The 15764-nt window shown below is 43.8% G+C and overlaps 1 protein-coding gene across 3 annotated transcripts in view; it reads right to left on the reverse strand.

Annotated features, from left to right (window-relative positions):
• The window catches only part of LOC101583855 (protocadherin gamma-C4), a 155941-nt gene extending 141076 nt beyond the window's left edge, over nucleotides 1–14865 (reverse strand). Inside the window, exons 1-2 of one of the 3 annotated variants that reach the window (XM_023704029.1) lie at nucleotides 12299–14865; nucleotides 8075–9111 (exon numbers count right to left, since the gene is read on the reverse strand). In XM_023704029.1, coding sequence (XP_023559797.1) covers nucleotides 9073–9111; nucleotides 12299–14722 — 2463 coding nt within the window. In that variant the 5' untranslated portion in view covers nucleotides 14723–14865 and the 3' untranslated portion in view covers nucleotides 8075–9072. Of the gene's footprint in view, nucleotides 1–2382; nucleotides 4928–8074; nucleotides 9112–12298 lie in introns of those variants that run through there. The other 2 variants (XM_023704021.1, XM_023704026.1) reach the window with 2 other exon arrangements.
• Nucleotides 14866–15764: the final 899 nt, after the last annotated feature.

Raw genomic sequence — 15764 nt, forward strand, 5'->3', positions numbered from 1 at the left:
TTTTTGAGGAACTGGGGACTGAACTCAGACCCTTGTGCTTGCCAGGGAAGCACTTATTCCACTGAGACATTTCCCCGGCCCCTCTGTTCACACATCTTAAACTGTTAATTGTATCCAGGATTCTAGACAGCTATTCACTGGAATCTTTATGTAAACATAAAAACATTGTGAACTAAAGAATACTCTAAAACATACACAAAGAACATTTCCACTACTGTATGAACATTTCAATCATTACAGGAAAGTTATCTTTCCATATACATATGCAACCAAAGATTTATAACTTAAGAGTATATGATACATATAAACATATATTGATATTGTGTGAGGAAGTATTTTATAATGTAAATCTAGAATAGTTTATAGAGGTTGAAAATATCTTTCCATTGCTCCTCCAAATTAACTCAGGGCATATACCCAAAACTATAACCAATTCTTTAAAAAATAATGGAGAAAAAAAATTTAAAAAATGGAGAAGTTAATTTTCATATAGAGGTGAATGATGTCAGCATCTACCATACAGCTTCTCTTGTTTCTATTTTGGTTATATCAGCTATTCAGTGAATCTGCACATTTTACAAGAAGACCAGCCTACTCCATTTTACATATAAGTTGATGTCCTTTAAAGAAACATTTAAAAATAAAAGCCAACTATTGCTAAGTTTCTAAATGTGTCAGTGAAACTCCCCTGTGGTCCACCTATCATATAGCTTCACTAATAGTATCCAATGATCATTTCCCCTTGTTATTCATAGTTTTCAGGTGATGTGCAGAGTATTGAAGGCATGCATTTTGAAAGATTAAAAGTCTTTTATGAAGAAACATCTGAAAATCATCTCCCACAAATCAGATGCAGAAAAAGAATCAAGTAGACATTTCCTCATACAATCCATGCTCCTGGAATTTGAGACTCATAGACCAATATTTCATTAGTCTGTCACTGAAGATGAACACATCCCTAAGAAGTGAATAACAAAGTTTCAAGCCACTCTTAAGTTGCACTGATTTTTCAAGCACAAACCTTATATTTTATACTAAAGTACAATTGTACCAACACTTTCAGAAATGAAACATTTATTTAAATGTAGACATTTAAAAATTTTAAAATATTTATTTATTTATTTATTTATTTATTTATTTGTCACAGGGTCTCTCTATGCAGTTCAGATTCATAGTGATCATCCTGTCTCAGTCTCCCAAGCACTGCGATTACAGATGTGTACCACCACACCTGGTTTTGGGGCCAACATAGCATGTGATACCAGGAATCAAACTCGGATCCTTGTGCTTGCCAGCCAGGTGCTTAGACCACTGTGCTATCACCCCAGCCCTAATGGCAGACATTTTAGTAGATATCGACCTGATAAGTGAAGGAGCTACATGTAGCCAGCAGATGCCAAGTATTTGGCACTTTTATATTGATTGAGTGTAGTAGTATCTAACTTTTTGGAGCCTTTCAATAACATCACAGAACAAAGCACAAGTCTAAGGTTCCTTCTTACTGATTTTTTCTCTCCAAAAACACACATATATATGGATCACAAAGATTAACCCAAAGTTTTCATAGTTTGAAATGTTACAGACATTATCATTGTGACAAATTTAATTTACATTTCTGATATTCATTGTGCAGATGTTTGCTGTACTCTATTGATTTTTCAAGTATTGTAATGCAATTTTCTTATGTAAACTTCAGATATACTAAAATATAGATCTTGCACAATATTCTTTCTAAAGCACATTCACTAATGGTGTTGAGGCAAATACATATTTGAAAAGGAACAATATATTTAACTGTGTACATTAATAGAACAACTATTAGCAGAATAGGTCCCGAATTAAAATCTTTGAATAAAATTATTGTATTTATTATTTTTAAGGCATGTGTTTCATTTAAGACTACTGCTATCAGATTTTCTAAAACACTCACAGACAGAGAAAATGTTAAGGCCAAAATAAGATTTAAAAACACAAGAAGAAGGGCCAGGCAGATAGCTCTGCAGACTGAAGTGCCCGCTTAGGCAGAGTGCAGCCCCTGGGTTTGATCCCACTGTGCCATGATGGCCCCACCCTAGGGGCATGCTGAGACAGTGATTGAGACTGAGTGTGGTGGTATGCACCTGTAATCTCAGCCTTGGGAGGAGAAAGACAGGAGGATCAGTACGAGTCCGATCTGTGTAATCAGTGACTCTGCACACCCTGTACTAAATACATAAAAAATAAAAAAATGCAAGAAGAAAACATAGATTATCAAATAAAACCAAGCTAATTTTAAATAGAGCAAATTACAATTTCCTATATGATTAATTGATTTAATATGTGGCAGAAAATGATTGAGGAAAGAAAATGCCACAGTCAATGATACTAAAGGAGAAAACTAACCTGAGCAACTCCTGGCTCTTCTTTGTTTGCATTTATCTTATCAGGTATCAGGACAGGCTCGCTTTTCTCACAGCTTTCTCCACTAATGAGCATGTCTGCGTAGTTGGGCTGGGGGAAGATCAGGTGGCTATTCCGAGAGTCAGCGGTGAGAGAGACCTCATGGGAATAGGTCTGCAGGAAAGCCTGCACCCCATCCATACCCACAAAGTGGGAGGTGGACATGCCAGCCAACCTGCCTCTGGAAGCTTGAAGCAGACGGGATGTGTGCCAGCGGCGCAGCCTGAGTGCCAGCAGCACAATGACAAAAGCCAGGAAAACACAGGAGACAGCAGCCACGGCCACCACGAGATAGAGCGTGAGGTCTGAATCATCAGGGTCAACAGGGGTCCTAATGCTGCCCAAGTCAGCTAGGACCTCTGGAATACTATCTGCCACAGCCACAGTAAGAGTGACAGTGGCTGAGAGAGGGGGCTGGCCATGGTCCTGGACAGCTACCACAAGACTCTGCTTGAGCATGTCTTTGTCCAACAGGGCCCTCGCTGTGCGCACCTCGCCCGTGTGCAGCCCCACCGAGAAGAGCCCTGGTTCGCTGGCCTTGAGCAGGCGGTAGGAGAGCCAGGCATTCTGACCTGAGTCTCTGTCCACTGCCACCACTTTTGTCACCAGATATCCAGGCTCTGCTGAGCGAGGTGTCAGTTCTACTCCAGTGGAACCATCAGTAGGAAGGGTAGGGTACAAAATTTCAGGGATATTGTCATTCTGATCCAGCACGAACAAGCTGAGTGACACATTGGTGCTCAGTGGAGGGCTCCCATTGTCCCTGGCTGTCACCAGTAGCTGCAAGTCTCTCAACTGCTCATAGTCAAAGGACTGCAGAGCATACAGGACACCAGTGTCAGAGTTAATGGAGACATAGGAGCTTAGGGGTGCTCCCTCAATTGTATATTCAGCCAGAGAGTAAGTGACCAGAGCATTGCTTCCACTGTCTGGGTCATGGGCAGTCACAGAGAAAATTGAGACTCCTCTGAGGTTGTTTTCTGGTATGGAGGTGGTGTAGGAAGCATGAAGGAATGCAGGCGGGTTGTCATTGATATCTGCTACTTTCAGGGAGATCTGGCTTTCTGTTGCCAGGGGTGGGGTTCCACTGTCAATGACAGTTACTGTGATGTTATAATATGAAGTCTCTTCTCTGTCCAGGGCTCTGGTTGTTAATAGGTGATAGTAATTATCAACTGACTTTTCCAATTTGAAAGGTAAATTCTTGGGGATAGAACATGACATCTCGCCGTTCTTTCCAGAATCACTGTCGTGTACGCTGAAGAGTGCAATTATAGTTCCAGGAAGACAGTCTTCAGAAACAGAACTGCTGAGAGAGGTGAGTATCACTTCTGGAGCATTGTCATTCATGTCCTGTACTGTGACCAGCACCTTAGTACTGGCCAGAAGGGCACCTCCATCCTGAGCTACCACTTCCATGAGGTAGAATGTGGATTCTTCATAGTCCAGCGCTTTCACAGTTGAGATTTCCCCCAGGTTGGAATCAAGTAGGAAAGTCTTGGAAATTATGTCTTCTTCATTTCGAAAAAAGTAGGTCACTTTTCCATTAATTCCCTCGTCTGCATCCGTGGCGGTTAGTGTGAGTAATCGAGTGCCCACAGGTATATTTTCTGGGACACTCACTCTATATTCAGGTTGAGTGAACAAAGGTGTGTTGTCATTTGCGTCAAGGACGGTCACGCGAATACGCGTGGTGCTAGAGAGGATGGGGTCTCCACCATCTAAAGCTGTGAGGAGGAGATCGTGAGTAGCCTCCTTCTCCCGGTCCAGGGGACTTTCCAACACCAGCTCCGGGTACTTTTGCCCATCAGATCCGCTCTTCACATCCAGAGAGAAATGCATATTGGGACTGAGCTGGTAACTCTGGAGGGAGTTCACACCCACATCTGCATCTCGAGCTAAGGGAAGCACTAACCGCGTCCCTGCAGCTGCATTTTCACTAATTTTTACTTTTAACTCTTCATCCCGGAATCGTGGGAGGTTATCATTAATATCAATTATTTCCACTTCTACTCCATAAATTTTCATTTTATTCTCAACCAATACGTTAAAGTTCACCAGACACCGCGCGCTCTGGGCGCACAGCTCCTCCCGGTCTATCCTGCCCGCGGTGACCAAGCTGCCGCTGCGCGGGTTCAGAGAGAAAAGCTGCGCCCTACCTCTGGAGATGATGCGGACTCCGCGCTCCGCCAGCTCGCGGGGCTCCAGCCCCAGGTCCCTGGAGATGTTGCCCACGAAAGAGCCTTTGTCCAGCTCCTCGCGCACTGAGTAGTGGATCTGCCCGTTTCCTAGCTCGCACAGGGTCCCCACAAGCATGAAGAACAGAAGCACGACTCCGCAGCCCTGGAGCCTCAGGGGCCCCGCCATTACTTCCTCTTCCCTCGGTTTTCTGTTATTCCTGGTTCGGCCTGCAGTTTCCTTATTTCTCTAAAGCCGAGGGGGAGCGTATTCTGAGGCAGAACTGAGGTGGGCAGCTTTTCCCAGGAGCCTATCTGGTCCGCGTTAGATTTGGAAGGGGCAGAGTCCAGTCTCTTCCGCGACAGCTTCTTTCCCACTTTGGTGAACAGCGACGCTCAGCGCCTTAACAAGTTACTACACCAATTCTATTTTTATTTCCTGTAAACTTGTATTTTTATTTCCAATATTTTTGCCCCATTTTTAATGTGTTACTTTATGACATTGTTTGTTCCTAAGATTTAATTCTCTTTTTTTTTTTTTTTTTGCGGAACCGGGGATTGAACTCAGACCCTTGCGCTTGCCAGGGAAGCACTTATTCCACTGAGCTCTCTCCCCAGCCCAGATTTAATTCTCATAATGAAAGACTTCCATAAACCTTGAGATCAGTATAGTTGTTTCTTTACTTCTTTAGAAGTGTTTTATTTTATGTGCCATTGAGCCTATGTCTCTGCATCCCTTTTAACCATATTATGTCTGTTTAATCAGGGCATTGGAGTTCTTACTGCTGATGGTTTTAAGATTTTATCTTTTTATTGTAGGTACAGAAGCTGCACTTGTATATAAGGGTACCAGCAAAACACACGGAGCTCTGAGTATATCTTTGAAACTAGGTCTGATTTATACAAATTATATTAGCTGTCATATGCAGAAAAATACAGTTTTTTGTTTCTTGTGACATCTTTGAGAAATTTCAGATTTTCCATCTAAAAACATGGTATCATCTTAATCTGAGAGTTTGAGTTGGGTAAACTGTGCATTATTTATATTTTGCTATCACCATATTCAAATACTTGTAGTTAGACCTCTTGCAGTGACAACTCGTGGTGGGAATCCATATAGTGATGGTGGGGGACAGGCAGCTTGTGATCTATATGGGTAAGTAAGCCTTGATGTTTTATTGTTGTTGAGGTGGATATTTAGTGTTATGACCTATATATGAAAATAAAGGGGCCTGGTGAGATGGCTCAGTGGTCTGGAGCACCTACTTAGAACAAGCTTGGCAGAGCACAGAGACCACGGTTCAGTCCCCCAGCACCACATGTTAGCCAGCCCTGCCCCCTGGTGGGCTGAGCTGGCCACACACACACACACACACACACACACACACACACACAAATAAATTAGAAAAAAAAAAGAAAATAAAGGAACCTTCATAGCTGAAAAAAATGGACATTTGAGAAAAGAGTCTATCAGGTGAGAAAAGTGAGTTTAACTTAATGATACTTTGACAGGAAAAAATTTAAAATAAAGATATTTTATATAATTTTAAAATTCAAAATAAATTTTAAAGGAAATATTTTGTAGACAATGACATAAATATAGGTTGTAAATTTTTATCAATGTGCAACTTTTCTCAAGAGCAACTGATTAATATGCATGAGGAAAATGATTTCTCACATTTATTAAAATGTACTTATTTGCTAGGTTTGGTGGCACATGCCTGTAATCCTAGTTCAAGAGGCTGAGACAGGAGGATCACTGCAAGTTCAAAGCCAGCCTGGGCTACAAAGTGAGACCCTGTCTCAAAAGAGATTTTTAAAAATGTACTTTTCACAGCAAACACCTCAGATCTCACAACTGCCCATCCTTTAAAAATAGATATGTAATCCCAAGACATGCAGATTTTTTTTTGGGGGGGGTTACCGTAGTCAAACTCACAAACTCATGCTTGCCATGCAGGAGCTCTGGCACCAGACTATAAACTAGGCCAATGCAATTTTTAACATGTGGCAGGAGTTGATCTTCAAGTCAGTGGAACAGAACAAGTAATGTCCTTCCCAAGCTCTCTTGTAAACAACTCAAGGCCCTGGGTACCACGCCACCCCAGTTTCTCCTGAATATTACAATGAAGACTCTCTTTACCCTCAAGCACTGTGAATGTTAAAGAAAGTAAAACTAAAACTTTAAGAAAGACCTCAAAGGTGAAACATAGCATTTAAAGTCCCAATAGGGACAAAACTTTAGAAGAGAGGAATGCATACACGAGAAAGCAAAAGTACGAGTGTAATTATGGAGGAATAAAGAGCTCACTTCAGATAGCTTGTATTTAAGATTTGGTTAGATAAGATGAAAAAATTAAGATGGAACATTGTACAAAACTAATACAAAAGAGAATGAAAATGTAATATAGCCTCTACTCCAATTATATGATGTGTTAAGACGCTTTGTAAATATCTAAAGATTTATTATTATTTTTTTTTTTTGTGGTGGAACCGGGAATTGAACTTAGACCCTTGCGCTTGGCAGGGAAGCACTTATTCCACTGAGCCATCTCCCCGGTCCTGTTAAGACTATTTGAAACCCCATGTGAAAGTAAATGAATTGAATTAAAACTCACCTTTAAAATAACGTCGGAGGCAAAGGACACTCCAGTGTCTCCATGATTTGTACTTTGAGCCCAAGAAGCATCTTCACAGAGGAGATCCCGAGGAGGGGCCATTTCCGGTGTCACGTTAATAAAATTAAACTCTGTTTTAGCTGATTGTGAGGCAACGCACATTTTGTAGGAATAGGGCAACGTCCCTTCACTGTAATTGGGGTGAATCCCAGATCCAGACTTAGAGCTGAAGCCAGGCTGCAAACAGCTCCAAGCAGCTTCGCTGGAGGAGTGGCGCAGACGCAGAGCAACCACTAGAATCACAGCGAGGAGGAAGAGCACAGAGATCAAGGCCAAAGCCACCACCAGGTAAAACTGCAGCTCCTCCTGGGGGTCAGAGGGCACAGGCCCTTCACTGAGGTCCGGCAAGACCTCTTGCAGGCTGTCCGCGAAAATGAGGTGCAACGTGGCTGTAGCCGAAAGAGGAGGCTGTCCTCCGTCACGCACAGTGACCAGCAGGCGGTGTCGGGCAGCGTCTTTATCGCCTAAGGCGCAAGCAGTGCGCACCTCGCCAGTGCGCACCCCCAGGCTGAAGAGCCCAGGGTCGCTGGCCTGCAGCACGTGGTAGGACAGCCACGCATTGTGTCCCGAGTCATTGTCCACAGCCACCACCTTGGTGACCAGGTAGCCGGGCTCGGCGGCGCGCGGCACCGTGTCGAAGACCGCTGAGCCGTCGGGCCCCAGAGCAGGGTACAGCACCCGCGGCGCGTTGTCATTGCGGTCCCCCACCAGCACTTGCAGGTTCACGTTGACGCTGAGCGCGGGCTAGCAGTGGTGGTGGACCTCCAGCGTGAGCTGGAAGGCGCGCAGCTGCTCGTGGTCGAAGGCGCGCTGGGCAAACACCACCCCGCTCTGTGCGCTCACGGACACGTAGGACAACAACGCTCTAGGCTCCAGATCACTGGTCACAATGGAGTAGGAGACTTGGCCATTGGATCCCAGGTCAGGATCAGAGGCTCTGACTTGCGCAATGGAGACCCCAGGAAGGTTGTTCTCAGCTACGTGGACCATGTAGGAAGTCTGCTGGAAAACCGGTGCGTTGTCATTGACATCTGAGATGTGCAGGATGATGCTTGTGCTGGAGGACAGGGGCAGCTTGCCCCTGTCAGTGGCTGTGATGGTGATGTTGTACTCAGAGATCTCCTCTCGGTCCAGAGCCCTGTCTGTCACTAGCTTGTAATAGTTCTTTGTAGAAGATTTCAGCAGAAACCCTGTATTTTCTGAGATGTGGCAGTAAACATCGCCGTTTTCTCCGGAGTCTCTATCTCTTGCTTTAATCAAGGCGACCACTGTCTCTGGAGGTGAATCTTCTGGTAGTGGAGTAAATACTGAAGTCACAATCACCTCAGGTGCACAATCATTCTCATCAAGAATTTCAACTAGAACACTGCAATGGGATGCAAGATCTCCAGGATCTTTTGCTTCAATGTTCAGGGTGTAACTATTAGCAATTTCAAAATCCAGATGATCCTTTGTCATGATCTCTCCTGTTCTTTCATCTAAGTTGAAAAACCGTTCCACCTCTTCGTCCACATTGTGAAAGGAGTAGCTGATCTCTGCATTAATGCCCTCATCCTGGTCGGTGGCTGTCACCTGAAGCACTGAGAAACCCGGGGGAACCTTCTCTGGCAATGTGACCCTGTACACTTCCTGGCTGAACACTGGAGGGTTGTCATTGACATCAGTGACTTGAATTTGGATTTGGGTGGTGCTGCTCCGAGGTGGGTTTCCCCCATCCACAGCAGTGAGGACCAATTGATGAAAATTATGCTCTTCTCTGTCCAGAGAATGTTTCAGGATCAACTCAGGATATTTATGTCCATTGGAAGTCTGTTTCTCTGCAAGATCAAAGTACTCATTGTCGTGAAGAAGATATCTTTGCAGTGAGTTAATCCCAGCATCTGAATCCAGGGCTGGATCTAGAGGAAATGTTTTACCTGGCTTAGTGGATTCTCCAATTTTTAAATCAATCTTACTGTGTTTGAATAGTGGAGTGTTATCATTTATATCCTGAACAATTGCTTCTACGTGGAAAATATTCAATGGATTTTCAGCGACAACATCAAAATCCACGACACACAGAAGCTGTTTCCCACAAATCTGCTCTCGGTCTATTCTGTCATTCACAAGCAAGTCCCCGCTGTCTGTATTTACAGTAAAGTATTCCTTCTCTGCACTGACCCGCAGCTTCCGTGCAGACAAGTCTTGGACATGGAGCCCCAGGTCTTTGGCGAGGTTTCCTACCACGGACTTCTTGGCCAGCTCCTCTGGAATCGTATAGCGGATCTGGTCTGGGAGAGCCCGGCAGAGCAAAGAGAGCAGGAAGGACAACATTACCTGCAGCCACAGCGCCTGGCTGCTCACCTCGGCTCTTCTTTTCATTTTCTGCCTCCTTCTGCTGCTGCTTCTTGTGGATAAGAAGAATCAGCTCCCTGTGGATGACTGACTCCCAGGTAGGGTGACTTTTCCTGACTGTGTTTTCCGCATCAGAATTCTTACCGGTCTGTTCTGAGTGATTCGGTTAAGCAGGAAGTTACCCTCCCAGTCTCCCAAAGGAGTCTCCCATGTAGTCCTCCTTCTTTTGACCTATAGCGACGCTTAGAGGTTTTCTCAGGAAACTGCACGTTTAAAAAAGTCTGAAAAGCTTTTTTCAATTTATAAAAAAATATTTATTTGTTTTTAAAGAACTAGTATATTTATCTTGTTCCAAATTTAAAAAGTATATATGAAAATAAAAAAATATTTATACCATATGTTCTAAACTAGCATCCCTTAATTATGTGACATATTTTCTCGAGGAAAAACTTACCCGTCTTGTATATTTTTCCAGATATGTTTTGTAGAGTGTGGCAGATTTTATAAATGTCATTCTTCCTTTTGAGGCAAATAGACGCACACAATATATATGTTATGGACTCTGCTTCATGTATAGTAGGGAATCTTATCTTTGAATATAATTTTGAATCAGTACATAAAGAAATTTCTCAGTACATAAAGTAATTTCTCAGTACATAAAGAATATTTCTAATAGCTACGTAGGAATCATTATATGGATATGAATAACTTGTTCAATCAGAAATATTTGCTAAAAGAAAATCAGTGCCCTTTGAATGAAAACATTTTTCCTTATTATAATAGGTTATGCATTATTGCGACCCTTAGGTATTAGAGTACATACCACTATGATTCTGAAATATATTCTTTTTTTTTTTTGGTGGTACCAGGGATTGAACTCAGAACCCTGCACTCGCCAGGCAGACATTCATTCTACTGAGCTATCTCCATGGCCTGAAATATATTCTTAATGCTGGAATCTGAATATGGTTGACCAATTTTAGGCCTACTGAATAACTCCAAATTATATTTCAATACCTTAGTATTTTAAATAATCTCACCTCAGTTATAAGTTGTCGTTTAATATTCCCTTGCTATTTTCCAGCTCCTTTGCCCGTCTGCTAAGTGCCTCACACCTCATTCCTCTTCAGTTTGTTACTGCACTGCAGCTTCTAAGGTTCAATCACCACAGAAGACTGTGAACAAACTATAACTCTTGTAAGGTGGATTGATCCAAAGATACACTTTTGAATCACCAAGAAAAGAAAACTTGTGTAGACACAGGCATTCCTGAATTCTGAGGTAACTCACAGAACTATAAGAAGGCACAAAGAACGAGAGCTGCATGTTCCTCGTACACAAAATACTTTATCCTGTATCAGATCATTCCAGGGCAGCACAGGGACAGACCTGTGTCAGATTACTTTGTAGGGGCATCAATGGATAGGAATGAAGCCAAGTTACTAAGTGGCAGGAGTCACAGAAGCCCAGAACTGACCCAAACTTTATCGGAGACTGACCTGATGAAAACCATAAGATGTGAAGAAGTTAGGTTCTCTTTACAAATCAAAGTGGAACTCAATAGAGATGCCATGATGAGTAACTTAGAAAACAAAATGAACCCTACAACTAACCTAATTCTAAGTGAACTAAAATGAGCAATATTTTTGGTAATCATGAAAGTAAACCAAAAGAATCATACCAAGTTATTTCCAGTATAGCTCAGATTAGATAAGTAAATATTTTTTAAATTTAATTTATATTATTATTATTATTATTATTATTATTATTAATTTCTTTATTTAGTGTGTGGCCAGCTCAGCCCACCAGGCGGCAGGGCTGGCTGGCATGTGGTGCTGGGGGATTGAACTGCAGTCCCTGTGCTTTGCTAAGCTTACTTCTAAGTAGGTGCTTTAGACCACTGAGCCATCTCACCAGGCCAGATAAGTAAATATTTGAAGTATACCAGTCCACTGAGAAAATATTTCTGTTCAAATTACATCTAAACTTCATATTTTTCAATAAACTGCCACTGCCTTTCTGTCCAGGAAAAAAAAAAACTTAAAGGAAAGCATAGTTGAATGTAAAAGGAGGAAATTTAAAAATACCCACACTTAGTTCAACATGAGCACAAGAAAGAATGCTATAAATAAGAATTCATGCAACTGCTTTCTATTTTACAAGTCTAATCTATCCTTTCAATATTTCTGGGAAGTGTGAGGTCCAGAGTTGGCTTTTAAGTAAGCAAAAAAAAAAAAACCACCAAAAAACAAACAAACAAACAAACAAAAACAAAAAACTGCACATAGGAAAATACCATTTTAAAATGTGAATAATTTAGATGTATAAAAATAACAAATTTCTGTTGAAAGCATAAGAAGGAGAAGACTAAAAAGGAGAATGAACAAGTAGGTCTGGAATTGTGGCTGAGTGGTAGAGTATTTGTCTAGTACATCCCATGGTTGGGGTTCCAGTTCTTTTGTTCAACTCTTATCATCCCTAAAGAGAAAAACAATAATGTTTTTTGTGTAATACATGTAAGTGACTACCATTGCTCCACGCAGTAAAGCAAGAAATTATGGACAAAGAGGTAAAATTATGTACCAGATTACACACCTTATTCAACTGGAGACATTTAGAAAGCTTGTGCCTATATCTTGCAGTCATAAGATGTATAAAACATGGACTCACCTGAACAAGATTGGGGTCTTCTTTTGTTTCAAGTAAGTCCTGAGTGATCAGAAGAGGCTCGCTTTTCCCACAGCTCTCCTGGCTGATGAGCGTGTCAGCATAGTTGGGCTGTGGGAAGATCAGGTGGCTCTTCCGAGAGTCCGCGGTGAGGGACACCTCATGCGAATAGGTCTGCAGGAAAGCCTGCACCCCGTCCACGCCCACAAAGTGTGAGGTGGGCATCCCAGCCAACCCAGCCCTGGCAGACTGAAGCAGGCGAGTCGTGTGCCAGCGCCGCACCCTGAGCGCCAGCAGCACGATGACAAAGGCCAGGAAGACACAGGAGACAGCAGCCACAGCCACCACCAGGTAGAGCGTGAGGTCTGAATCACTGGGGTCTGCGGGGGTCCTGGCGCTGCCCAGGTCTGTCAGGACATCCGGGATGCTGTCAGCCACAGCGATGGTGAGAGTGACAGTGGCAGAGAGAGGGGGCTGGCCATGGTCCTGCACAGCCACCACCAGGCTCTGTTTGAGGGCATCTCTGTCCAGCAGGGCTCTTGCTGTGCGCACTTCCCCCGTGTGTAGCCCCACTGAGAAGAGCCCTGGTTCGCTGGCTTTGAGCAGGCGGTAGGACAGCCAGGCGTTCTGACCCGAGTCTCTGTCCACTGCCACCACCTTGGTCACCAGGTATCCAGGCTCCGCAGATCGGGGTGCCAGCTCCACGCCGGTGGAGCCGTCAGTGGGGGGAGCGGGGTACAGGATCTCGGGTGTGTTGTCGTTCTGGTCCAGCACAAACAGGTTAAGCGACATGTTGGTGCTGAGTGGAGGATGCCCGCTGTCCCTGGCAGTCACCAGCAGCTGCAGATCTCGGAACTGCTCATAATCAAAGGAACGCAGTGCGTACAGGACACCAGTGTTGGAGTTGATGGAGACATAGGAGGACAGAGGCGCCCCCTGGATGGTGTCCTCAGCCAGGGAGTAGGTGACTTGGGCATTCTCACCACTGTCAGGATCCTGGGCTGTGAGGGACAAGATGGAGGCTCCTCTGGGATTGTTCTCCTCAATGGAGGCAGAGGAGGAGACATGAGTGAACATAGGCGGGTTGTCATTGATGTCCACCACCTGCAGTGAGATGTGAGTGTCTGTAGACAGTGGCGGAGTTCCGTGGTCTGTGGCCGTTACTGTAATGTTATATTCTGAGACCTCTTCCCTGTCCAAAGTTCTGTGTATCAGCAACCGATGATAATTTCCGTAGGTCTTTTCAAGCCTGAAGGGCAGATTATCCTGAATAGAACAAGTGACAAGGCCATTCTCTCCTGAGTCACTGTCATGCACATTGAACAGGGCAATTACTGTACCTGGGGAAGAATTTTCTTGAACTGAGCTAAGGAGAGAGGTAACTGTGACTTCTGGAGCATTGTCATTCACATCCAGAACTGTCACCAGAACCTTACTTCTGGCCAGGAGACCAGGCCCATCGTGGGCTTCTACATCTATGGCATGGAACCCTGAATCTTCGTAATCTAGATCTCTCGCTACTGTTAGGTCCCCACTCATAGAATTTAACTGAAATAGCTGGGATATTTTGTCTCCTACATTCCGGAAGGAATATGTCACTTCTCCATTGGGTCCTTCATCTGGATCAGTGGCTCTTATCGTGAGGAGCCGAGTGCCAATGGGCAAGTTCTCATGAACACTTACAAGGTACTCAGGCTGAGTAAAGACAGGAGCATTGTCATTGATATCTATAAGTGTTACATGGATCCTGGCAGTGCTAGAGCGCACTGGGTCTCCTCCATCCAAGGCGGTGAGTACGAGGTGGTGTACTGCCTCTTCCTCGTGGTCTAGGGCTCGCTCCAGCACCAGCTCTGGGTACTTAATCCCATCTGCCCCGCTTTGCACATCCAGAGAGAAGTGAGTATTGGAGCTGAGCTTGTAACCCTGCAGCGAATTTATTCCTATATCTGGATCGAAAGCCTCTGGGAGAGGAAATCTTGTCCCGGGATTTTCATTCTCAAGAACTTTTATTTCCCTCTGGTCTGTTGCAAAGGTGGGTGAGTTATCATTAATATCGATTATTTCCACTTCTATTTCAAAGATTTTTACTTTATCCTCTAGGAGAATCTCTAGGTTTGCCACACACTTTGGAGCTCGGTCACAGAGCTCCTCTCGGTCTATCCTGCCTGCCGTGACCAAGCTGCCGCTCCGCGGATTCAGAGCAAAGAGCTGAGTCTTACCTCTGGAGACGATGCGGACTCCGCGGTCAGCCAGCTTCTGGGGCTCCAGCCCCAAGTCCTTGGCGATGCTGCCCACCACAGAGCCTTTCTCCAGCTCCTCGGGCACCGAGTAGCGGATCTGTTCTGCCCGGGTTTCCCACAGAGCGCCTAGGAGTATACAGATGCAGAGCAGTCCTTTGTAGCCTGGTGAGTGAAGAGGAGCCGCCATTGCCTTTCCGCTGCGGATATCCTGAGCTGGCGTGTTTCTCCGTGTAGTCCCAAGGAGCCTTATGACCGCTGGGTTCCCGAATGATGTGCTTTGGCCATAGGATACTGGGGCTCGGGGGATTCCAGGCTGAAGCTTTCCTAAAGCCCCAGAACCAGTGGCTTTGTGCTGCAGAAATCTCGTTCTGGTATTTCGGGTCGTCTTTTTCCCCCGGATTGGTGAACAGCGACGCTCAGAGTCCTAACCTGTTATTGCAATGTATTCTTTTTACCCTTCTGGTGTTCGTAATTTTATTGTTCCCAAATAGACTAAAATTCAGAATCCCGTTGTTTAACTTGCAGTGAAAATCCAGGAATGATCCAAATTTCTATGTATGTTAAACTGTAAGGTATTTATTTCTCAGGAAAGTGGTGATTTTTGGCACTTTTTAATACTTGATTTCAGTTTTTCATTGTTCACACACTGTAGACTTCTTTTTTTGTGTGTGTAGTGTGTTGTGTCTGTGTAGCACATCCACTTCCGCAAGAAGAGTGAACTTGAAGAGTGGAGGAAAATGATGGTGAAAAGTCAGTAGTGAGCCTTATCTTCTAAGTCCAGTTCTGGTGCTCACCCATGAAGAGATGGTTCTTTACCTGCTTTCATCCTTCAGAATGTGGGACTATTTTTAAATCTACTGCAAAAAGATACCTTGTGTTCAGGAGATAGTCTTACCTTTCTGTAAAATAGAATGGTTTGGAACTTCGGCATAAAATTTGCTGATGAATTTTGTAAACAGAAGATTCTAATCCACATGATATACACCTGTGACTGTTTCCTTCAGCAACATTCACAAAATAGGCACGCGACAATATTTTCAGCATTTAATGAATGAAGTACCAAAGGAAATGCAAAGCCTTAAGCAATGGGTACGAAACAGTCAGCTGAAGTAATAGAAAGAGCAGACAGTATTTCAGTGACTTTATAAAAACATCAGACATCTCTTGTAGTCTTATTTAACCATCACATATGATGTCGTTTTCCATTATTTTATTTCTCTTCTCTTTTT

This window comes from Octodon degus, unplaced genomic scaffold (assembly GCF_000260255.1).
Source record: "Octodon degus isolate 3935 unplaced genomic scaffold, OctDeg1.0 scaffold00185, whole genome shotgun sequence".
Lineage (NCBI taxonomy): Eukaryota > Metazoa > Chordata > Mammalia > Rodentia > Octodontidae > Octodon > Octodon degus.